This window comes from Nerophis ophidion, linkage group LG27 (assembly GCF_033978795.1).
Source record: "Nerophis ophidion isolate RoL-2023_Sa linkage group LG27, RoL_Noph_v1.0, whole genome shotgun sequence".
In the NCBI taxonomy this organism is placed as follows: domain Eukaryota; kingdom Metazoa; phylum Chordata; class Actinopteri; order Syngnathiformes; family Syngnathidae; genus Nerophis; species Nerophis ophidion.
In genome coordinates this window covers 23,641,573-23,668,282 of record NC_084637.1, presented here as the reverse complement: position 1 = coordinate 23,668,282, position 26,710 = coordinate 23,641,573, and the positions used below count along the sequence as shown (strand labels likewise).

Here is a 26,710-nt window from a genome sequence, read left to right as displayed (position 1 = left end):
TCACATGGTGTAATCATGTATTGTAGCAAGTCACATTGTGTAGTCATTTATTGTAGCAAGTCACATTGTGTAGTCATTGATTTTAGCGAGTCACATTTGTACTCATTTTTGTATCGAGTCACATTGTGTAGTCATGTAGTGTAGCGAGTCACATTTTGTTGTCATTTATTGTAGCGAGTCACATTTTGTTGTCATTTATTGTAGTGAGTCACAATGGAGTTATGTAATCCCTGTAATGTGTCAAAGTGAATCACAACAGGTTCTTTTTTGCAGTGAGTATTTGTTTATTGTCGTATAATTGGTAAAGTTATCATCGTACAGTTAGTGAGTAATAGTATGTACAGTGGACGTCTTGCAAAAGAAAACTCGCTGGTTTGATTCCCACTTCGCCCTCAGTCCGGCCGCCGTTGGCTTTTAAAGAAATGATTTCAACTCCTGTGAGAAAGTTGCTTTATTCGTCTTGTTTTCGCTGCTCTTTGTTTGTTGTCACAGGCGGACATTGTCGTCTCCTCTTTATTGCTCTGCTCCGCCGCTCGCCATGACAACGCCCGTGAAGAACTCCTCGGTCACGACGCTACTCTAACATCCATGAATAATTGGATTTAGTTTTTTTGCTTGTAGGGACAAGCGGTAAAAAAAAAAAAAAATGGATGGATGGATGGATTTCATCACGCATGGCAAGATAGTTGACACCATGCCTTTGCTGTCTGAGTGAAAAGTGTTCTCTAAATAGCTGCGGGAGCTAAAAAAAGACTCGACTTTCATGTCCGCTTTTGCTTTTTACCCGCTTTTTATACTGCTGTGACGTCATCATGTTCAGTCTATAAGCTGACATGCTTTGTGTACTTGTAGACTGTAGCAGCGTTCAACTTTATAATTAGAACACTCGCAGTAATGTGTAAAATGAGTACGGGATAGTTCAAACGATGCCTGTAATATGTCACGTTTATTTATTTATTTTTTATTGTTATTTTTTTATACTTTCATCTATTTTGCCTATTTATTTATATACAAACCCCGTTTCCATATGAGTTGGGAAATTGTGTCAGATGTAAATATAAACAGAATTACAATGATTTGCAAATTATTTTCAACCCATATTCAGTTGAATATGCTACAAAGACAACATATTTGATGTTCAAACTGATAAACATTTTTTTTTTGTGCAAATAATCATTAACTTCAGAATTTGATGCCAGCAACACGTGACAAAGAAGTTGGGAAAGGTGGCAATAGATACTGATAAAGTTTAGGAATGCTCATCAAACACTTATTTGTAACATCCCACAGGTGTGCAGGCTAATTGGGAAGAGGTGGGTGCCATGATTGGGTATAAAAACAGCTTCCCAAAAAAATGATCAGTCTTTCACAAGAAAGGATGGGGCGAGGTACACCCCTTTGTCCACAACGGCGTGAGCAAATAGTCAAACAGTTTAAGAACAACGTTTCTCAAACTGCAACTGCAAGAAATTTAGGTATTTCAACATCTACGGTCCATAATATCATCAAAAGGTTCAGAGAATCTGGAGAAATCACTCCACGTAAGCGGCATGTCCGGAAACCAACATTGAATGACCGTGACCTTCGATCCCTCAGACGGCACTGTATCAAAAACCGACATCAATCTCTAAAGGATATCACCACGTGGGCTCAGAAACACTTCAGAAAACCACTGTCACTAAATACAGTTTGTCGCTACATCTGTAAGTGCAAGTTAAAGCTCTACAATGCAAAGCGAAAGCCATTTATCAACAACATCCAGAAACGCCGCCGGCTTCTCTGGGCCCAAGATCATCTAAGATGGACTGAATTAAAGTGGAAAAATGTTCTGTAGTCTGACGAGTCCACATTTGTTTTTGGAAATATTCGACATAATTTCATCCGGCGCAAAGGGGAAACAAATCATCCAGACTGTTATCGACGCTAAGTTCAAAAACCAAGATCTGTGATGGTATGGGGGTGCATTAGTGTCCAAGGCATGGGTAACTTACACACCTGTGAAGGCACCATTAATGCTGAAAGGTACATACAGGTTTATGAACAACATATGCTGCCACCTAAGCGCCGTCTTTTTAATGGTCGCCCCTGCTTATTTCAGCAAGACAATGCCAAGCCACATTCAGCACGTGTTACAACAGCGTGGCTTTGTAAAAAAAAGAGTGTGGGTACTTTCCTGGCCCGCCTGCAGTCCAGATCTGTCTCCCATTGAAAATGTGTGGCGTATTATGAAGCGTAAAATACGACCCCGGACTGATGAACCACTGAAGCGCTACATAAAACAAGAATGGGAAAGAATTTCACTCTCAAAGCTTCAACAATTAGTTTCTTCAGTTCCCAAAAGTTTATTGAGTGTTGTTAAAAGAAAAGGTGATGTAACACAGTGGTGAACATGCCCTTTCCCAACTACTTTGGCACGTGTTGCTGGCATGAAATTCTAAGTTAATTATTATTTGCAAAAAAAAAATTCAGTATATGAGTTTGAACATCAAATATGTTGTCTTTGTAGTGCATTCAATTGAATATGGGTTGAAAAGAATTTGCAAATCATTGTATTCCGTTTATATTTACATCCAACACAATTTCCCAACTCATATGGAAACAGGGTTTGTAATTAAATGTGTTGATTTATTTATGTTATCATTTTTTCTCTTCATCATTTCGCATACGTTTATATTAGCAATAGCATACACTATATTTCCAAAAGTATTTGGCCACCTGCCTTTACTTACATATGAACTTAAGGTGCCATCCCATTCCTTACCCATAAGAGTTCAATATGATGTGGGTCCACCTTTTGCAGCTATTACAGCATCAACTCTTCGGGGAAGGCTGTCCACAAGGATGCAGAGTGTGTTTGTAGGAATTTTCACCATTGTTTTAAAGCACATTGGTGAGGTCACACACTGATGTTGGTGGAGAAGGCCTGGCTCTCAGTCTCCGTTCTAATTCACCCCAAAGGTGTTCTATCGGGTCCAGGTCAGGACTCTGTGCAGGCCAGTCAAGTTCATCCACACCAAACTCTGTCATCCATGTCTTTATGGACCTTGCTTTGTGCACAGTCATGTTGGAAGAGGAAGGGGCCCGCTCTAAACTGTTCCCACAAGGTTGGGAGCAAAGAATTGTCCAAAATGTTTTGGTATCCTGGAGCTTAGATGCGACTGCACGGCCATGGAAACCCATTCCGTGAAGCTCTCTGCATACTGTATGTGGGCTAATTGGAAGGTCACATGAAGTTTGGAGCTCTGTAGCAACTGACTGTGCAGAAAGTCTTTGCACTATGCGCTGACCCCTCTCTGTCAGTTTACGTGGCCTACCACTTGGTGGCTGAGTTGCTGTTGTTCCCAAACTCTTCCATTTTCTTATAATAAAGCCGACAGTTGACTCTGGAATATTTAGGAGTTAGGAAATTTTACGACTGGATGGGTGGCCAAATACTTTTGGCAATATAGTGTATGTAGGGTTATCTGTACATTGTTAGTGAGTGATTCTGTCAGGATGGTCCCTGACAGTTTGGCTATGTTTTAGTTTTTTTCCTCTGCATTTGTCCTTGTTTCCTCTGTGTGTGTAGTATTTCCTGTCAGAGCTCTTATTTTGTCTGTTTCCTGTGTTTCTCCCTGGGCGCGGTTTCCCCTCAACTGCGGCAGATTGGCACTTGGCCACACCTGGTGTCAATCAGCCCGATCCTATTTTTACCTGCTTCGTCTTCCAGTCAGTGCTGGATTATTGTCGTGGCTACCTGTCGTGTCGTGTCAATGCAGCGTTGCGGTAAGCTATGTCCGGTAGCTGTTTGTAGCTTACTGTCTTTTGTTCCCTGCTTCCAGTTTTCTTTGTTCATTGCGAAATTTGTTATCCGCCTTGTGCGCGCTTTTTGTTTGTACCCTTTTGTTCGGTTTTTGTCTTAGTGTTTTATTAAATCATGTTTGCCTGCAAACTGCCTGTCTCCTTCTCTGCATCTTAGGGTTTGACACCAACAAACTGACAGATTCGTTGGTATCGTTCGTGCGGGTCAGTTAGCGCCACGACGCTGTTAGCTGCGATTCAAACAAAAACAAAAAGGAAGAAGAAAGAAAAGAAGTCACATGTTGTCCAGACGGGGAGAAAACACGGAACGAGCATCCGCCCTCCTGCAACTTTCATCATCACGTTATCAATTAACCATGGTCGCCAGAGAGGGAGGAGGAGGAAAGACGGGGAGGACGCTGGCCTCTTAGCTGCCGTCAAAATAGAAACCATCCAACTGACGAGTTTCGATACGGACGTCCTTGTGACCCACAACATTTCACTCCGCAACAACACATTTGTGACTGAAACAGCTACTGTAAACTTGTCATGACACTGCAGGTTCTCATGTCGTAGATGACACTCTGTTCTCATGTCCTAGATGACTCTGTAGTTTCTCATGTTGTAGATAACCCTCTGTTCTCATATCCTCGCTGACTCGATAGGATCTCATGTTGTAGATGACCCTCTATGTTTTCATGTTGTTGTTGATTCTCTAGGTTCTCATGTCGTAAATCATCCTTTATGTTCTCATGTCGTCATTGACTCTGTATGTTGTCATGTTGTAGATGACTCTGTAGTTTCTCATGTTGTAGATGACACTCCATGTCATCATTGAGACTGTAGGTTCTCCTGCTGTAGATGACACTGTGTTCTCATGTCGTCGTTGACTTTGTAGGTTCTCATGTAGTAGATGACCCTCTGTTCTCATATCCTCGCTGACTCGATAGGATCTCATGTTGTAGATGACCCTCTATGTTTTCATGTTGTTGTTGATTCTCTAGGTTCTCATGTCGTAAATCATCCTTTACGTTCTCATGTTGTCATTGACTCTGTCTGTTCTCATGTCTTAGATGACCCTCTATGTTCTCATCTTCATCATTGATCCTGTATGTTGTCATGTCGTAGATGACTCTGTAGTTTCTCATGTTGGAGATGACACTCTTATGTTCTCATGTCATCATTGACACTGTAGGTTCTCATGTCGTCGTTGACTCTGTAGGTTCTCATGTCGTCGTTGACTCTGTAGGTTCTCATGTCGTCGTTGACTCTGTAGGTTCTCATGTTGTAGATGACCCTCTATGTTTTCATGTTGTTGTTTATTCTCTAGGTTCTCATGTCGTAAATTACCCTTTATGTTCTCATGTCGTCATTGACTCCGTCTGTTCTTATGTCTTAGATGACCTCTATGTTCTCATCTTCATCATTGACTCTGTATGTTGTCATGTCGTAGATGACTCTGTAGTTTCTCATGTTGTAGATGACACTCTTATGTTCTCATGTCATCATTGACACTGTAGGTTCTCATGTCGTAGATGACCCTGTGTTATCATGTCGTTGTTGACTCTGTAGGTTCTAATGTTGTAGATGAACCTCTGTGTTCTCATGTCGTACTGACTCTGTAGGTTTTCGTGTCGTAGATGACCTCCTATGTTCTCATTTCATTGTTGACTATGTAGGTTCTCATTGTAGTAGATGACCCTCTATGTTCTCATGTTGTAGATGACCCTCTGTTCTCATATCATCGCTGACTCGGTAGGATCTCATGTTGTCGATGACCCTCTTTGTTTTCATGTTGTTGTTTATTCTCTAGGTTCTCATGTCGTAAATTACCCTTTATGTTCTCATGTCGTCTGACTCTGTCTGTTCTCATGTCTTAGATGACCCTCTATGTTCTCATCTTCATCAATGACCCTGTATGTTGCCATGTCGTAGATGACATGTTGTAGATGACACTCTTATGTTCACATGTCATCATTGACACTGTAGGTTCTCATGTCGTAGATGGCACTGTGTTATCATGTCGTCGTTGACTCTGTAGGTTCTAATGTTGTAGATGAACCTCTGTGTTCTCATGTCGTACTGACTCTGTAGGTTCTCGTGTGGTAAATGACCTCCTATATTCTCATTTTGTTGTTGACTATGTAGGTTCTCATGTAGTAGATGACCCTCTATGTTCTCATGTTGTAGATGACCCTCTGTTCTCATATCCTCGCTGACTCGGTAGGATCTCATTTTGTAGATGACCCTCTGTTTTCATGTTGTTGTTGATTCTCTAGGTTCTCATGTCGTAAATCATCCCTTATGTTCTCATGTCGTCATTGACTCTGTATGTTGTCATGTTGTAGATGACTCTGTAGTTTCTCATGTTGTAGATGACACTCCATGTTCTCATGTCATCATTGAGACTGTAGGTTCTCATGCTGTAGATGACACTGTGTTCTCATGTCGTCGTTAACTGTAGGTTCTCATGTAGTAGATGACCCTCTGTTCTCATATCCTCGCTGACTCGGTAGGATCTCATGTTGTAGATGACCCTCTATGTTTTCATGTTGTTGTTGATTCTCTAGGTTCTCATGTCATACATCATCCTTTATGTTCTCATGTCATCATTGACTCTGTCTGTTCTCATGTCTTAGATGACTCTGTAGTTTTTCATGTTGTAGATGACACTCTTATGTTCTCATGTCATCATTGACACTGTAGGTTCTCATGTCTTAGATGACACTGTGTTCTCATGTCGTCGTTGACTCTGTAGGTTCTCATGTTGTAGATGAACCTCTGTGTTCTCATGTCGTACTGACTCTGTAGGTTCTCGTGTCGTAGATGACCTCCTATATTCTCATTTCGTTGTTGACTATGTAGGTTCTCATGTAGTAGATGACCCTCTATGTTCTCATGTTGTAGATGACCCTCTGTTCTCATATCCTCGCTGACTCGGTAGAATCTCACATTGTAGATGACCCTCTATGTTTTCATGTTGTTGTTGATTCTCTAGGTTCTCATGTCGTAAATCATCCTTTATTTTCTCATGTCATCATTGACTCTGTCTGTTCTCATGTCTTAGATGACCCTCTATGTTCTCATCTTCATCATTGACTCTGTATGTTGTCATGTCGTAGATGACTCTGTAGTTTCTCATGTTGTAGATGACACTCTTATGTTCTCATGTCATCATTGACACTGTAGGTTCTCATGTCGTCAATGACACTGTGTTCTCATGTCGTCGTTGACTCTGTAGGTTCTCATATTGTAGATGAACCTCTGTGTTCTCATGTCGTACTGACTCTGTAGGTTCTCGTGTCGTAGATGACCTCCTATATTCTCATTTCGTTGTTGACTATGTAGGTTCTCATGTAGTAGATGACCCTCTATGTTCTCATGTTGTAGATGACCCTCTGTTCTCATATCCTCGCTGACTCTGTAGGATCTCATGTTGTAGATGACCCTCTGTTTTCATGTTGTTGTTGATTCTCTAGGTTCTCATGTCGTAAATGACCCTTTATGTTCTCATGTCGTCATTGACCCTGTCGGTTCTCATGTCATAGATGACCCTCTACGTTCTCATGTCATCATTGACTCTGTAGGTTCCCATGTTGTAGATGACTCTGTAGTTTCTCATGTTGTAGATGACACTCTATTCTCATGTCGTTGTTGACTCTGTAGGTTCTCATGTTGGAGATGACCCTATAGGTTCTCATTTTGTAGCGAAAATAATGTAAAAATAATGTAATGTAAATAATTCAATGTATATACTATGATGATTAACTTGTGTGATGACTGTATTATGCTGATAGTATATATTTGTACCATGAATTGATTAACGTGGACCCCGACTTAAACAAGTTGAAAAACTTATTGGGGTGTTACCATTTAGTGGTCAATTGTACGGAATATGTACTGCACTGTGCAATCTACTAATAAAAGTATCAATCAATCAAAAAAAGCCTCTATGTTCTCATGTCATCATTGACACTGTAGGTTCTCATGTCGTAGATTAACCTCTAAGTTCTCGTGTCATCGTTGGCTCTGTAGGTTCTCATGTTGTAGATGAACCTCTATGTTCTCATGTTGTAGATGACCCTCTGTTCTCATATCCTCGCTGACTCGGTAGGATCTCATGTTGTCTATGACTCTCCATGTTTTCATGTTGTTGTTTATTCTCTAGGTTCTCATGTCGTAAATGACCCTTTATGTTCTCATGTCGTCATTGACTCTGTATGTTGTCATGTCGTAAATTCTGTAGTTTCTCATGTTGTAAATGAACCTCAATGTTCTCCTGTCATCATTGACACTGTAGGTTCTCATGTCGTAGATGACACTCTGTTCTCATGTCGTCGTTGACTCTGTAGGTTCTCATGTTGTAGATGAACCCAAAGCTCTCAATTTACCGGTCGATCTACGTTCCCATCCTCACCTATGGTCATGAGCTTTGGGTCATGACCGAAAGGATAAGATCACGGGTACAAGCGGCCGAAATGAGTTTCCTCCGCCGTGTGGCGGGGCTCTCCCTTAGAGATAGGGTGAGAAGCTCTACCATCCGGGAGGAACTCAAAGTAAAGCCGCTGCTCCTTCACATCGAGAGGAGCCAGATGAGGTGGTTCGGGCATCTGGTCAGGATGCCACCCGAACGCCTCCCTAGGGAGGTGTTTAGGGCACGTCCAACCGGTAGGAGGCCACGGGGAAGACCCAGGACACGTTGGGAAGACTATGTCTCCCGGCTGGCCTGGGAACGCCTCGGGATCCCCCGGGAAGAGCTAGACGAAGTGGCTGGGGAGAGGGAAGTCTGGGTTTCCCTGCTTAGGCTGTTGCCCCCGCGACCCGACCTCGGATAAGCGGAAGATGATGGATGGATGGATGGATTTATTAGTAGATTGCACAGTTCAGTACATATTTCGTACAATTGACCACTAAATGGTAACACCCAACATCATTGACTCTGTAGGTTCTCATGTCGTAAATGACACTCTGTTACCATGTCGTAGATGACTGTGTAGTTTCTCATGTTGTAGATGAACCTTTATGTTCTCATGTTATCATTGACACTGTAGGTTCTCATGTTGTAGATGAACCTCTATGTTCTCGTGTCGTAGTTGACTCTGTAGTTTCTCATGTTGTAAATGAACCTCAATGTTCTCCTGTCATCATTGACACTGTAGGTTCTCATGTTATAGATGACACTCTGTTCTCATGTCGTCGTTGACTCTGTAGGTTCTCATGTTGTAGATGAACCTCTATGTTCTCATGTTGTAGATGACCCTCTATTCTCATATCATCGCTGACTCGGTAGGATCTCATGTTGTAGATGACCCTCTATGTTTTCATGTTGTTGTTGATTCTCTAGGTTCTCATGGAATAAATCACCCTTTATGTTCTCATGATGTCATTGACTCTGTCAGTTCTCATGTCATAGTGACCCACTACGTTCTCATGTCATCATTGACCCTATGTTGTAATGTTGTGGTTTACTCCATGTTCTCATGACTTTGATTGATTGATACTTTTATTAGTAGATTGCACAGTTCAGTACATATTTCGTACAATTGACCACTAAATGGTAACACCCGACATTATTGACTCTGTAGGTTCTCATGTCGTAGATGACTATGTAGTTTCTCATGTTGTAAATGAACCTTTATGTTCTCATGTCTTCATTGACACTGTAGGTTCTCATGTTGTAGATGACGCTCTATGTTCTCGTGTCGTCGTTGACTCTGTAGGTTCTCCTGTTGTAAATGACGCACTATGTTCTCATGTCGTAGTTGACTCTGTAGGATCTCATGTCATAGTTGACTCTGTAGGTTGTCATGTTGCAGATAAACCTGAATTCTTATGTCATTGACACTGTAGGTTCGCATGTCGTAGATGACACTCTGTTCTCATGTTGTTGTTGACTCTGTAGGTTCTCATGACGTAGTTTACTCTCTATGTTCTCACGTTTTTGTAGCCTCTTAAGGTTCTCATGTCGTAGATGACTGTCTATGTTCTCATGTTATTTTTGACTCAGTAGGTTCTCATGTCGTAGATTACTCTGTTCTCAAGTCATCTTTGACATTAGGTTCTCATGTTGTAGATGACACTCTGTTCTCATGTCGTCGTTGAATCTGTAAGTTCTCATTTTCTCATAATGTAGTTTACTGTGTCTGTTCTCATGTCGTAGTTGACACTGTAGGTTCTCATGTTGTAGATGACCCTGTATGTTCTCATGTCGACTCTCTATTTTCTTATGCCGTCGTTGACTCTGTAATTTCTCATGTTGCAGATGACCCTCTATGTTCTAATGTTGTAGTATACTTTGTAGGTTCTCATGTAGATGACCATCTATGTTCTCATGTCGTCGTTGACTCTGTAGGTTCTCATGTTGTTGATGACCTCCTATATTCTCATGTCGTCGTTGACTCTGTAGGTTCTCATGTTATAGATGAACCTCTATGTTCTCATGTTTTTGTTGACTCTGTAGGTTCTCATGTAGTAAATGACCCTCTATGTTCTCATGTTGTTGTTGACTCTGTCGGTTCTCATGGTACAGAGGACCTCCTATGTTCTCATGTGGTTGTTGACTTTGTAGGTTCTCATGTTACAGAGGACATCCTATGTTCTCATGTTGTTGTTGAGTCTGTAGGTTCTCTTGTAGTAGATGATCCTCTATGTTCTTATGTTATTGTTGACTCTATAGATTGTCAAGTTGTCGATGACCTTCTATGTCTTCATGTTGTTGTTAACTCTGTAGGTTATCATGTTGTAGATGGCCTTCTATGTTCTAATGTTGTTGACTGTGTAAGTTCTCATTTTGTAGATGACCTTCTATGTTCTCATGTTGTTGTTGACGCTGTAGGTTTTCATATCGTAGATCAGGGGTCACCAACCTTTTTGAAACCAAGAGCTACTTCTTGGGTACTGATTAATGCGAAAGGCTACCAGTTTGATACACACTTAAATAAATTGCCAAAAATAGCCAATTTGCTCAATTCATATTTAATAAATAAATCTATATATATATATTAAAAAAAAGGGGTATTTCTGTCAGTCATTCCGTCGTCCATTTTTTCCTTTTACGGAAGTTTTTTGTAGAGAATAAATAATGAAAAAAAACTCTTAATTGAAAAAAATGAAAATTTAATTTTGAAACATAGTTTATCTTCAATTTCAACTCTTTAAAATTCAAAATTCAACCGAAAAAAAGAAGAGAAAAACTAGCTAATACGAATCTTTTTGAAAAAATTTAAAAAAGAATTTATGGCACATCATTAGTAATTTTTTCTGATTAAGATTTTTAAAATTTTGATGACATGTTTTAAATAGGTTAAAATCCAATCTGCACTTTGTTAGAATATATAACAAATTGGACCAAGCTATATTTCTAACAAAGACAAATCATTATTTCTTCTAGATTTTCCAGAACAAAAATTTTAAAAGAAATTCAAAAGACTTTGAAATAAGATTTAAATTTGATTCTACAGATTTTCTAGATTTGCCAGAATATTTTTATTTTTATTTTAATCACAATAAGTTTGAAGAAATATTTCACAAAATTCTTAGTGGAAAAAACAAGCTAAAATGAAGAATTAAATTAAAATGCCTTTGTTATTCTTTACAATAAAAAAATAATAATTTATTTGAACTTTGATTTAAATTGTCAGGAAGTAATTTAAAAGGTAAAAAGGTATATGTGTTTAAAAATCCTAAAATCATTTTTAAGGTTGTATTTTTTCTCTAAAGTTGTTTTTCTGAAAGTTATAGGAAGCAAAGTAAAACACTAAATTAATTTATTTAAACAAGTAAAGACCAAGTCTTTAAAATATTTTCTTGGATTTTCAAATTCTATTTGAGTTTTGTCTCTCTTAGAATTAAAAATGTCAAAGCGAGACCAGCTTGCTAGTAAATAAATACAATTTAAAAAATAGAGGCAGCTCACTGGTAAGTGCTGCTATTTGAGCTATTTTTAGAACAGGCCAGTGGGCGACTCATCTGGTCCTTACGGGCAACGCGTTGGTGACCCCTATCGTAGATGATCCTCTATGTTCTCATGTTGTTGTTGACTCTATAGGTTCTCATGTAATAGATGATCCTCTATGTTCTCATGTTGTTGTTGACTCTATAGGTTCTCATGTTGTTGTTAACTCTATAGGTTCTCATGTAATAGATGATCCGCTATAGGTTCTCATGTTGTTGTTGACTCTATAGGTTCTCATGTTGTTGTTGACTCTATAGGTTCTCATGTTGTTGTTGACTCTATAGGTTCTCATGTAATAGATGATCCTCTATGTTCTCATGTGGTTGTTGACTCTATAGGTTCTCATGTAGTAGATGACCCTTTATGTTCTCATGTTGTTGTTGACTGTCGGTTCTCATGGTACAGAGGACTCCTTTGTTGACTCTGTAATTTCTCATGTTGCAGATGACCCTCTATGTTCTAATTTTGCAGTATACTTTGTAGGTTCTCATGTTGTAGATGACCATCTATGTTCTCATGTCGTCGTTGACTCTGTAGGTTCTCATGTTGTTGATGACCTCCTATATTCTCATGTCATCGTTGTTGACTCTGTAGGTTCTCATGTAGTAGATGACCCTCTATGTTCTCATGTGGTTGTTGACTCTGTAGGTTCTCATGTTACAGAGGACCTCCTATATTCTCATGTTGTTGTTGACTGTTGGTTCTCATGGTACAGAGGACTCCTTTGTTCTCATGTTGTAGATGACCATCTATGTTCTCATGTCGTCGTTGACTCTGTAGGTTCTCATGTTGTTGATGACCTCCTATATTCTCATGTCATCGTTGTTGACTCTGGCGGTTCTCATGTCGCAGATAACCCTCTATGTTCTCATGTTGTTGTTGACTCTGTAGGTTCTCATGTCGCAGATAACCCTCTATGTTCTCATTTTGTTGTTGAGTCTGTAGGTTCTCATTTTACAGAGGACCTATGTTCTCATGTTGTTTTTGACTGTCGGTTCTCATGTTACAGAGAACTTCTATGTTCTCATGTTGCTGTTGAGTCTGTAGATTCTCATGTCGTAGATGATCCTCTATGTTCTCATGCTGTTGTTGACTATGTAGGTTCTCATGTTACAGAAGACCTTTCTTGTTCTCATGTGGTTGTTGACTCCGTAGGTTCTCATGTCGTGGATGATCCTCTGTGTTCTCATGCTGTTGTTGACTATGTAGGTTCTCATGTTACAGAGGACCTCCCTTGTTCTCATGTGGTTTTTGACTCTGTTGGTTCTCATGTTGTAGATGATATTCTATGTTCTCATGTTGTTGTAGACTCTGTAGGTTCTCATGTTACAGAGGCCCTCATATGTTCTCATGTTGTTTTTGACTCTGTCGGTTCTCATGTTACAGAGGAATTTTATGTTCTCATGTTGTTGTTGAGTCTGTAGGTTCTCATATCTCGTAGATGACCTTCTATGTTCTCATGTTGTAGACTCTGTAGGTTGTCATGTTACAGAGGACTCCTATGTTCTCATGTTGTTGACTCTGTCGGTTCTCATGTTACAGAGGACTTCTATGTTCTCATGTTGTTGTAGTCTGTAGGTTCTCATGTCATAGATGACCATCTATGTTCTCATGTCGTCATTGACTCTGTAGGTTTTCATGTTGTTGATGACATCCTATATTTTCATGTCGTCGTCGTTGACTCTATAGGTTCTCATGTAGTAGATGATCCTCTATGTTCTCATGTGGTTGTTGACTCTGTAGGTTCTCATGTTACAGAGGACCTCCTATATTCTCATTTTGTTGTTGACTGTCGGTTCTCATGGTACAGAGGACTCCTTTGTTGTCATATTGTTGTTGACTCTGTAGGTTCTCATGTCGCAGATAACCCTCTATGTTCTCATGTTGTTGTTAACTCTGTAGGTTCTCATGTTACAGAGGACCTTTGTTCTCATGTTGTTTTTGACTGTCGGTTCTCATGTTACAGAGAACTTCTATGTCCTCATGTTGCTGTTGAGTCTGTAGGTTCTCATGTCGTGGATCAGGGGTCTCAGACACGCGGCCCGTGAGAAGTTATTTTGCGGCCCCCACTGTAATATGAAAGTTTAATGTTAGTGCGGCCCGCGAGTTTTATAATAATGGTGCTTGACAGCGTTGTGTTATTTAGGTCCAGAATGGTTCTTTCAACGTTCTGGGTTGCCTACCCCTGCGTTAGTGGAAAAGCGCCAAATGAGTGAAAGCGACAGAGACGTTGCCATGGAGACGAGGGTTTTCTTACGTGCCTGGCTGCAGTCACACCGCGACACCTGTCCGTCAGTAATAACAGTCTCCGATAACCTGAACCAATTCAAACTGTTATTTATTTTTTTTATTGTTTAATTTGCATTGCCTCACACGATGAACTCTACATATATTTCTACATGACACTCCGGGAGCCGTCACTTTTTTGTGCTCACTACCCCTGTACTTTCCGGTACTATTATCTGCCGACCGTCGTGTTGCTGTAGGGAAGAAAAGCGGAACGACACACATTGCGGAAAAAACAATATTCTCCAAACATGTCTTTTTTAAAGCCTGCAGTGAAGAGAAAGGTTCGTGATGAGCAAAGACAATTCCAGGAAAAGTGTGAGATGCAATATTTCTCGGTTGAGCACAGGGGCAGCCCGACGTCTCTTATTTGCACAGAGAAATACAAAATAAAAGTACAAAATACAAGGGATACAATTTGAAATGTCATTATACAACTAGACATACTGAGGAGTATGCAACATTTTTTTGAAGAAATCTTTTCTTGTGGCCCAGCCTCACCCAGACTCTGCGTCCAGTGGCCCCCTGGTAAATTGAGTTTGAGACCCCTGTCGTAGATGATCCTCTATGTTCTCATGCTGTTGTTGACTATGTAGGTTCTCATGTTACAGAAGACCTTCCTTGTTCTCATGTGGTTGTTGACTCTGGAGGGTCTCATGTTACAGAGGACATCCCTTGTTCTCATGTGGTATTTGACTCTGTTGGTTCTCATGTTGTAGACGATATTCTATGTTCTCATGTTGTTGTAGACTCTATAGGTTCTCATGTTACAGAGGACCTCCTATGTTTTCATGTTGTTTTTGAGTCTGTCGGTTCTCATGTTACAGAGGACTTCTATGTTTGCATGTTGTTGTTGAGTCTGTAGGTTCTCATGTCTCGTAGATGACCCTCTATGTTCTCATGTTGTAGATTCTGTAGGTTCTCATGTTACAGAGGACTCCTATGTTCTCATGTTGTTGTTGACTCTGTAGGTTCTCATGTTACAGTGGACTCCTAAGTTCTCACGTTGTTGTTGAGTCCATAGGTTCTCATGTCGTAGATGATCCTCTATGTTCTCATGTTGTTGTTGACACTATAAGTTGTCATGTAGTAGATGACCCTATGTTTTCATATTGTTGTTGACTCTGTAGGTTCTCATGTTGTAGATGATCCTTTTTGTTCTCATGTTGTTGTTGACTCTGTAGGTTCTCATGTCGTAGATGATCCTCTTTGTTCTCATGTTGTTGTTAATTCTTTAGGTTATCATGTTACAGAGGACCTCTTATGTTGTCATGTTGTTGTTGACTCTGTCGGTTCTCATGTTACAGAGGACTCCTATGTTCTCATGTCGTCGTTAAACCTGTAGGTTCTCATGTGGTTTTTTTCTCTCTATGTTCTCATGTCGTAGATGACCTTTTATGTTCTCATGTTGTTGTTAACTCTGTAGGTTCTCATGTAGTAGATGACCTATGTTCTAATGTTGTTGACTCTGTAAGTTCTCATTTTGTTGTTGACAATGTTACAGAAGACCTCCCTTGTTCTCATGTGGTTGTTGACTCTATAAGTTCTCATGTAGTAGATGACCCTCTATGTTCTCATGTGGTTTTTGACTCTGTAGGTTCTCATGTTCCATAGGACCTCCAATGTTCTCATGTTGTTGTTGACTCTGTCGGTTCTCATGTTACAGAGGACTCCTATGTTCTTATGTTGTTGTTGAGTCTGTAGGTTCTCATGTAGTAGATAACCCTCTATATTCTCATGTTGTTGTTGAGTCTGTCGGTTCTCATGTTACAAAGGACTTCTATGTTCTCATGTTGTTGTAGACTCTGTCGGTTTTCATGTCACAGAGGACTTCTATGTTCTCATGCTGTCGTTGACTCTGTAGGTTCTCATGTCGTAGGTTATGGGTGTCGAAGTCAAATACAGAGTGAGCAAAAATTCAAAACTGAACAAAGCTGTGGGCCAAGGTTGAACTAATTAACCTTTTAATAAGGACCCAAACAAGGTTTGCATCAAATATTTAAATTTTCCTGAAGGAACTCTACTGAACTAATCAATAAAGTACTATCTATCTATATATTGAACAAGCAAAGCTTATATAACTTTATAGTGACATGCAAAATCCAGTTTCAAATAATAATAATAATTAAAGGGGAACATTATCACCAAACCTATGTAAGCGTCAATATATACCTTGATGTTGCAGAAAAAAGACCATGTATTTTTTTGACCGATTTCTGAACTCTAAATGGGTGAATTTTGGCGAATTAAACGCCTTTCTGTTTATCGCCCATGTGGTGATGACGTCAGAACGTGACGTCTCCCAGATAATACAGCCGCAATTTTCATTTTCAACACATTACAAAGACCGGGTCTCAGCTCTGTTATTTTCCGTTTTTTCGACTATTTTTTGGAACCTTGGAGACATCATGCCTCGTCGGTGTGTTGTCAGAGGGTGTAACAACACTAACAGGGAGGGATTCAAGTTGCACCACTGGCAAGAAATCTGCCGCCAGACCCCAATTGAGTGTACCAGAGTGTCTGCACATTTTACCGGCGATGCTAAGACAGATATGGCACAGAGATGTATGGATAACCTGCAGATGCATTTGCAACGATTAAGTCAACGAAATCACAAAGGTGAGTTTTGTTGATGTTATTGACTTATGTGCTAATCAGACATATTTGGTCGCAGAATGACTGCCAGCTAATCGATGCTAACATGCTATTTACGCTAGCTGTATGTACATTTGAAACTAGATACCCACATTGAATGCGAAACAAACACCCACCAATCGACGGGTTTAAGTTGCTCCAGTGTCACAAGATGCGAAAGTCCTGATCGTTTGGTCTGCACATTTTACCGGTGATGCTAATAAGGCAGCCATGCTATGGGCCACTTCATTAGGTACACCCATGCTATGGCCGAATAGCGTCAATAGCTATTCGCCCAATGGCGTCAGTTTCTTCTTCAATTTCGTTTTCGCTATCTGCCTCCATACTCCGACCATGTGTTTCAATACATGCATAATCTGTTGAATCGCTTAAGCCGCTGAAATCCGAGTCTGAATCCGAGCTAATGTCGCTATATCTTGCTGTGGTAACCGCCATGTTGTTTGCATTGGCAGCACTGTATGACGTCACAGGGAAATGGACAGTCGCATCGCAAATCGCGAAAATCAAGAACTTTAAAGCTTTTTTTAGGGATATTCAGGGTAGTGTAAAATTTTGAAAAAAACTTCGAAAAATAAAACAAGCCACTGGGAACTGATTTTTACAGTTTTTAACCCTTTTGAAATTGTGATAATGTTCCCCTTTAAAAAAAAAAGATATCAATGGCATATCAAATAAAATTTTAATAAAAAAGGAATGCCTCTTTTCTATTTACAGCATTCTGATGTAAATATCAAAATAAACTTTTTCCACAGGCTAATAATAAATTTGAAAATAAAATAACAATAATGAATGAATCCAACATTCTAGCCTTGAAGTAGCAAGAGAAAGTGGGTGAATAAAACGTTCATCATTGCTCAGTTTGCTACACTTATTTGCTTTAACACTGAATATGGAACAAGCAATGCTTATATAACTTAATAGTGCACAATGAACTTTCAAAAAACAATCCCAAAAACATCAACGGTGTATTAAATCCAATTTTTTTTAAAATAAATACAACAATGACTCTTTTCTATTTGCAGCCTTCTGAGGTAAATATCAACATTAACTTTTTCCACAGGCTAATACATTTTTGGGGGTTTGGTGGTAGCTGGGGGGTGTATATTGTAGCGTCCCGGAAGAGTTAGTGCTGCAAGGGGTTCTGGGTATATGTTCTGTTGTGTTTATGTTGTGTTACGGTGCGGATGTTCTCCCGAAATGTGTTTGTCGTTCTTGTTTGGTGTGGGTTCACAGTGTGGCGCATATTTGTAACAGTTTTAAAGTTTTTTATACGGCCACCCTCAGTGTGACCTGTATTGCTGTTGACCAAGTATGCCTTTCATTCACTTAAGTGTGTGTAAAAGCCACATATATTGTGTGGCTGGGCCGGCACGCAGTTTGTATGGAGGAAAAGCAGACGTGACGACAGGTTGTAGAGGACGCTAAAGATAGTGGCTTTAAGGCACGCCCCCAATATGGTTGTCCGGGTGGATATCTGGAAAAATTCGGGAGAATGGTTGCCCTTGGAGATTTTCGGGAGGCGCACTGAACTTCAGGAGTCTCCTGGGGTAAATCGGGAGGGTTGGCAAGTATGAGTATTAGCGGTGATATCGGCACCGCCGCTGTATAATACTGGCTGGCCAGCTCTAATGTTAATTTGATATTGCCTCAAGGGCCAAATGAAATTACACAGCGGGCCAAATTTGACCTGCGGGCCAGAGTTTGACACCCATGTCGTAGATGACCTTCTATGCATTCATGTTTTAGTTGACTCTGTAGGTTCTCATGTTGCCAGGTGATATTCTCATGCGTGAAAGGGACAAGCGGTAGAAAATGAACGGATGGATGTTTCAGGCTGCTTGTGTTATAGAAAAAGGAGTTGTAATACTTGGGTTTGCAGTCCCGTCATATGTGAGCTGGGAGCAAAGACCTTGCTTTGTTTAGAACCTGCACTCTGGTCCAAGGAGAGCAAATAAGTGAATTAGCGTCGGCCGTGTGCTGAATCACCTCCTGATTGGCCGATAAGCATCCAGCTGAGTGTGCCATTGGTCAGCTGGCTGCTAATGGCCTATTGTATTTTTTTTTTATCCGCGCTGATCTGGGATCAGAACACGCTGACTTTCATGAAAAAGCTTTAATTTACTGCGTCCTTGCCTCCTTGACTGTGTTGTCACGGTTACCAGTGAACACGGCGAGACCTGATAAGCTTGTTGTTCCTCTCCAAGGCAGAGTTTCCCTCCATGTTGAGTCGAGGATGACATAATCCCGTCATGAAATATTGAACGCGCTCGCCAGAACCGGGCCTGACCCTGCTCTTAAGGGACCGCCCACTCTTGTAAGCTTTTATTTGGCATGACGCCACGATACACCCCACCCTCCAGTTAAGTGTGTGTTTAAAGGTGCATCCACTTCTTTGACTGCAGGACAGTACAGTGGGGCAAAAAAGTATTTAGTCAAGTTCTGTGCAAGTTCGCCCACTTAAAAGGATGACAGAGGTCTGTAATTTTCATCATAGGTACACTTCAACTGTGAGAGACAGAATGTGGGGAAAAAATCCAGGAATTCACATTGTAGGAATTTTTAAGAATTTATTTGTAAATTATGGTGGAAAATACGTATTTGGTCAACCATTCAAAGCTCTCACTGATGGAAGGAGGTTTTTGCCTCATAATCTCACGATACATGGCCCCATTCATTCTTTCCTTAACACGGATCAACCGTCCTGTCCCCTTAGCAGAAAAACAGCCCCAAAGCATGATGTTTCCACCCCCATGCTTCACAGTAGGTGTGGTGTTCCTGGGATGCAACTCAGTATTCTTCTTCCTCCAAACACGACGAGTTGAGTTTATACTTCATGAAATTAAACAATGGATGTCCGCTAACTTTTTGCAACTCAACGCCCAAAAAATGGAAATGCTGATTATCGGTCCTGCTAGACACCGACCTATATTTAATAATACAACTTTAACATTTGACAACCAAACAATTAAACAAGGGGACTCGGTAAAGAATCTGGGTATTATCTGCGACCCAACTCTCTCCTTTGAGCCACACATTAAAAGCGTTACTAAAACGGCCTTCTTTCATCTCCGTAATGTTGCTAAAATTCGCTCCATTTTGTCCACTAAAGACGCCGAGATCATTATCCATGCGTTTGTTACGTCTCGTCTCGATTATTTTCAGGTCTCCCCATGTCTAGCATTAAAAGATTACAGTTGGTACAAAATGCGGCTGCTAGACTTTTGACAATAACAAGAAAGTTTGATCACATTATGCCTGTACTGGCTCACCTGCACTGGCTTCCTGTGCACTTAAGATGTGACTTTAAGGTTTTATTACTTACGTATAAAATACTACACGACCTGGCTCCATCCTATCTTGCCGATTGTATTGTACCATATGTCCCGGCAAGAAATCTGCGTTCAAAGGACTCCGGCTTATTAGTGATTCCTAAAGCCCAAAAAAAAGTCTGCGGGCTATAGAGCGTTTTCCGTTCGGGCTCCAGTACTCTGGAATCCCCTCCCGGTAACAGTTCGAGATGCTACCGCAGTAGAAGCATTTAAGTCTCACCTTAAAACTCATTTGTATACTCTAGCCTTTAAATAGACCTCCTTTTTAGACCAGTTGATCTGCCGCTTCTTTTCTTTTTCTCCTCTGTCCCTTGTGGAGGGGTTCCGGTCCGATGGCCATGGATGAAGTACTGGCTGCCCAGAGTCGGGACCCAGGATGGACCGCTTGCCTCTGTATCGGTTAGGGACATCTCTACGATGCTGATCCGACTCCGCTTGGGATGGTTTCTTGTGGACGGGACTCTCGCTGCTGTCTTGGATCCGCTTTGAACTGAACTCTCGCGGCTGTGGTGGATCCACTATGGATTGAATTTTCACAGTATCATGTTAGACCCACTCGACATCCGTTGCTTTCGGTCCCCTGTGGGGGGGTTGCCCACATTTGTGGTCCTCTCCAAGGTTCTCATAGTCATCATTGTCACCAACATCCCACTGGGTGTGAGTTTTCCTTGCCCTTATGTGGGTTCTTCCGAGGATGTCGTAGTCGTAATGGTTTGTGCAGTCCTTTGAGACCTTTGTGATTTAGGGCTATATTAATAAACATTGATTGATTGATTGATTGATTGATTATACCAAAATGGATACATGGATGATACAGCAGAGGATTGGGAGAATGTCATGTGGTCAGATGAAACCAAAATAGAACTTTTTGGTATAAACTCAACTCGTCGTGTTTGGAGAAAGAAGAATACTGAGTTGCATCCCAAGAACACCACACCTACTGTGAAGCATGGGGGTGGAAACATCATGCTTTGGGGCTGTTTTTCTGCTAAGGGGACAGGACGATTGATCCGTGTTAAGGAAAGAATGAATGGGGCCATGTATCGGGAGATTTTGAGCCAAAACCTCCTTCCATCAGTGAGAGCTTTGAATGGTTGACCAAATACTTATTTTCCACCATGATTTACAAATAAATTCTGTAAAATTCCTACAATGTGAATTCCTGGATTTTTTTTTTCACATTCTGTCTCTCACAGTTGAAGTGTACCTATGATGAAAATTACAGACCTCTGTCATCATTTTAAGTGGGAGAACTTGCACAATCGGTGGCTGACTAAATACTTTTTTGCCCCACTGTACATTTGAAGATGTCTGCAAAAACACAGTCACGATGACATCAAACGACAGAAGGTCACATGTTGCACGATGCTTCTCTGTTACCATGGTTACGACGAGCCACTTCCACGCTATTCTCTCGACCATATGAGTTATTTCTGCCGCCTTTTGACGACCTCTGTGCGGTGGTCCGCAGGTACGGCGACATGGTCCCCAACACCATCGCTGGGAAGATTTTCGGCTCCATCTGCTCGCTGAGCGGCGTGCTGGTCATCGCCCTCCCTGTGCCCGTCATCGTGTCCAACTTCAGTCGCATCTATCACCAGAACCAGCGAGCCGACAAGATGCGAGCGCAGCAGGTCGGACGCCATTTTGCTCCACAATTACACACATACTTTTACACCTGTGACAGCACAACTCTTGTCTTGAAAAACGTCTTCCTGCTGGAAAATGTTGACAAGATTGACTTGTGAGACAACGCCATAGAGGTTCATTTGTGTCTTTATAACGAAAGCTTCTTTTTTTTTTTACACTGAATTTATGTTATTAAATTTTTTACATGGATTGAAATTCATCAGCAAAATAGTGTTTGAAAATTCAATTTGTTAAAATTCAGTGTAAAACAAACATAAAAAAAGCATTTAAAAATGTGCATAAAAACGTTGCGTTAAAGAAATACAGTGTATAAAAATTCAATGTAAAATAATTCAGTCCATAAAAGTTCAGTGTAAAAAAAGTCAGTGTATAAAAAAATCTATGTAAAAAAAATTAGTACAATTTTTTTTGAATAAAAATTCAGTGTATATGAAATTTAGGGTAACAAAATCGGTGTATAACAATTCAGTGTAGAAAATGCGGTGTAAAAAAAATTCTGTGTTTAAAAAATCATCATTAAAAAATTATGTATAAAATTGTATGAAAAAATTAAGAGTATGAAAATTCAGTGGTGTAAATAAATTTAGTGTAAAAAAAATAAGTGTATACAAATTCAGGGGGAAAAAATGTCATGTATAAAAATTCAGTGTATATGAAATTTAGCATTAAAAAATGGATTCAGTGTAAAAAATCTGTAAAAAAAAAGTTCTGCGTATAAAAATTCATCATTAAAAAATTATGTATAAAATTGTATGAAAAAATTAAGTGTATGAAAACTCAGTGGTGTAAACAAATTTAGTGTATAAAAATTAAGTGTAAAAAAAAAAGTGTACAAAAATTCAAGGGAAAAAAATGTCATGTATAAAAATTCAGTGTATGTGAAATTTAGCATAAAAAAATTGGTGTATAAAAATTCTGTGTAAAAAAATGTCTGTGAAAAAATTCAGCGTAAAAAAAATTCTGTGTATAAAAATTCCATCCATCCATCCATCCATTTTCTACCGCTTATTCCCTTTCGGGGTCGCAGGGGGCGCTGGCGCCTATCTCAGCTACAATCGGGCGGAAGGCGGGGTACACCCTGGACAAGTCGCCACCTCATCGCAGGGCCTGTATAAAAATTCATCATTAAAAAATTATGTATTAAATTGTATGAAAAAAATCAGTGTATGAAAATTCAGTGTAATTAAATCAAGTGTAAAAAAAAGTAGTGTATAAAAATTGAGGGGAAAAAAATTCCTGTATAAAAATTCGGTGTATATTAAATTTAGCGTAAAAGAAATTGATGTATAAAAATTCAGTCCATAAAAACACTGCGTATGAAACTTCATCATTAAAAAATTATGTATAAAAAATTTATGAAAACATTCAATGTACGAAAATTCAGTGTAAACAAATTTAGTGTATCAAAATTATCCATCCATCCATCATCTTCCGCTTATCCGAGGTCGGGTCGCGGGGGCAGCAGCCTAAGCAGGGAAGCCCAGACTTCCCTATCTCCAGCCACTTCGTCTAGCTCTTCCCGGGGGATCCCGAGGCGTTCCCAGGCCAGCCGGGAGACATAGTCTTTCCAACGTGTCCTGGGTCTTCCCCGTGGCCTCCTACCAGCTGGACGTGCCCTAAACACATCCCTAGGGAGGCGTTCGGGTGGCATCCTGACCAGATGCCCGAACCACCTCATCTGGCTCCTCTCGATGTGGAGGAGCAGCGGCTTTACGTTGAGCTCCTCCCGGATGGCAGAGCTTCTCACCCTATCTCTAAGGGAGAGCCCCGCCACCCGGCGGAGGAAACTCATTTCGGCCGCTTGTACCCGTGATCTTATCCTTTCGGTCATGACCCAAAGCTCATGACCATAGGTGAGGATGGGATGATTTTTTTTTTTTTTTTTTTTTTTTTTTTAGACTTGTATCAAAATTAAGTCTAAAAAAAATCAGAGTATGAAAATTCAGGGAATTCTTTTTTTTAGAAAAATGTTGTGCATATGAAATTTAGCGTATAAAACTTGTGTGTATAAAAATTCAGCGTAAATAAATGCAGTGTGTAAAAATGCTGCATAACATGTATAAAAAAATATTAAAAAATGATGTGTAAAAATTGTGTGGAAAAAATGAAGTGTATGAAAGTTAATTGTAAAAAAAATATCGGTGCATACAAATTCAGGGGGAAAAATGTATGTATAAAAATGTGTTGTATATGAAATTTTCCGTAAAAAAAAAACCTGTGTATAAAATTCAGCGTAAAAATTCCAGTATTTAAAAATTCAATGTAAAAAAAATTCAGTACATAAAAATTGGGCGGAAAAAAAGCCAGTGTATAAAAATTCAGTGTAAAAAAATTCTGTCTATCAAAATTCATCATTACAAGATTATGTATAAAAATTGTATTAAAAATATCAGTATATAAAAATTCAGGGGGAAAATAATTAATGTATAAACATTCGGTGTGTATTAAATTTAGCGTAAAATAAATCTGTGTATAAAAATTTTGTGTAAAAAAAATCTGTGTATAAAAATTCAATGTAAAAAAATGAGTGTATAAAATTCTGTATATAAAAGTCATCATTAAAAAAATTATGTATAAGAATTGTGTGAGAAAATTCAGTGTATGAAAATTAAGTGTGAAAAAAATCAGGGGGAAAATTAATGTATTAAAATGTGTTGTATTTGAAGTTTAGTGTAAAAATCTGTGTATTAAATTTCATTGTAAAAAATCCATTGTATAAAAATTCAATATAAAAAAATTAAATGTAAAACAATTCAGCGTACAAAAACTCAGTGTATAAAACATTCAGCTTAAAAAAATCAGCGCAAAAGAAAATCAGGATAGAAAAAGTCAATGCAGAAATGTTTGTAGATATGATAACATTTGACAACGAATACTTCTACACCGATTGTTGATTCCTTTAACAGTGAATTTTTACACTTTGAATTTCAAAATGTCCAAATTCAATAAAATTGTCAAAATAAAATTTGATGTAAAAAGAAAAAAAATTTCAAACGCAAAATATTAATTGTCCCAAAAAGTTTTTGTAATATAGACACAAATTACCCTTCACACAGAGCCCTCTCCTGGATTGATTTCTGCAGTAATTCTACCCTGGCCTGTAGATAGCGCCATCATGCCACGCTCTATCTAAGTTACCTTAAAAAAAAACAAACCCTAACAATTACAATTTCATGCAAAGAAAAGAAAATAAGAAAATGCAGAATAGGCAAATATCTACTGTACTGTTTAGTTACACACTTCCTGTTTAGTGCAAAATAAGCTTCAAAATAAAAACTGTGTTGTGTGTACCTGGATTCTAACAAGTTTTAAAATCTAAAATAATCAACACAAACGGAGGAAAACTATGTCAACACACAAAGATCAAGACTTAAGAAGTCTCTGGACAAAGTCACAAATCATTTGTATTTAAATGTAAAAATTTTTGCTTATGTCGACAACCGGTTATGTTGGCCTCACTCACTCAGTCAAAGGGGCGTCAATTTTTTGTGCTTGTTTGTTTGCTGAGATATTTGTGATATTTGTGTTTTATTTCAAAGCAATTCATTGAACCTAAACTTGTCCAACAGAAAGTTCGTATGGCTCGGATCCGCATGGCAAAGAAAGGAACAACAAACGCTTTCCTGCAGTACAAAGAAGACCGAGCCCTGGGGGTGAGACACACACACACACACACACACACACACACACGTTCTTGTATTTGTAACCTTCTTGAGATCTCGGAAAAATGCCTACCTCTTTAGGACCACCCTTTCTAGATATATTGCATTAATAATATGTACATACTATGCAAATATAAAAAAGGTATGTTTGTAGTTAATATTTTTGGTTTTTCATTGTTTTTTAATCTTCATTATTTACTTCAAGTTATTACGGTATGTCTCTTTATACATATTTATATCATTTTGTAAATACATTTTGGCGTGAGGGGGCGCACTTCAAATGTTTACACACACTTGTTATTTCATATGTTGACGAGAGGGGGATCACTTTTAAAAGCGACACACATCAATTTGAAAAAGCCCTCCTTTTTGGGACCACCCTCATTTTCATAGATGTCACCACCAGGGGTGCAAATGAGACATTCTCTATTAGATGTAATGGTTTTCCGTATTAGGACCATGATTTATGTCCTAACTTGTTCACACCTCCTCATATGGAAGCTACTTTTCCTTGTTGGTGTCACAAGAAGGGTAGAAATACAAGAACACTCACACACATTCTTGTATTTGTTACCTTCTTGAGACCTCGGAAAATTGCCTACCTCTTTAGGACCACCCTTTCTAGATATATAAAGATTTGTATTTACAACATTAACAATATATACATACTACACAAATATAAAAAAGGTAAGTTTTTAGTCAATGTTTTGGGTTTGTAATTATTTTTTTATCTTCACTATTTACTTCAAGTTATTACAGTATGTCTCTATATACATATTTATTTATTTTTTTAAATTAATTTAGGCCAGAGGGGGCGCATTTCAATTTCTTACACACACTTCTTATTACATATGTTGGCCAGAGGAGGAGCACTTCAAATGTTTACACACACTTGTTATTTCATATGTTGACCAGAGGGGGAGCACTTTTAAAAGCGACACACAGTCAATTTGAAAACTCCCACCATTTTGGGACCACCCTCATTTTGATAGATGTCACCACCAGGGAGTGCAAATGATCCATCCATCCATCCATCCATCCATCCATCATCTTCCGCTTATCCGAGGTCGGGTCGCGGGGGCAACAGCCTAAGCAGGGAAGCCCAGACTTCCCTCTCTCCAGCCATTTCGTCTAGCTCTTCCCGGGGGATCCCGAGGCGTTCCCAGGCCAACCGGGAGACATAGTCTTCCCAACGTGTCCTGGGTCTTCCCCGTGGCCTCCTACCAGCTGGACGTGCCCTAAACACCTCCCTAGGGAGGCGTTCGGGTGGCATCCAGACCAGATACCCGAACCACCTTATCTGGCTCCTCTCGATGTGAAGGAGCAGCGGCTTTACGTTGAGTTCCTCCCGGATGACAGAGCTTCTCACCCTATCTCCAAGAGAGAGCCCCGTC

The 26,710-nt window shown here is 39.6% G+C and overlaps 1 protein-coding gene across 1 annotated transcript in view; it reads left to right on the top strand.

Annotated features, from left to right (window-relative positions):
• The window catches only part of kcnd1 (potassium voltage-gated channel, Shal-related subfamily, member 1), a 73,675-nt gene that overhangs the window by 37,696 nt on the left and 9,269 nt on the right, over positions 1-26,710 (top strand). Inside the window, exons 5-6 of the mRNA XM_061889516.1 lie at positions 21,476-21,638; positions 25,224-25,307. Coding sequence (XP_061745500.1) covers positions 21,476-21,638; positions 25,224-25,307 — 247 coding nt within the window. The remainder of the gene's footprint in view (positions 1-21,475; positions 21,639-25,223; positions 25,308-26,710) is intronic.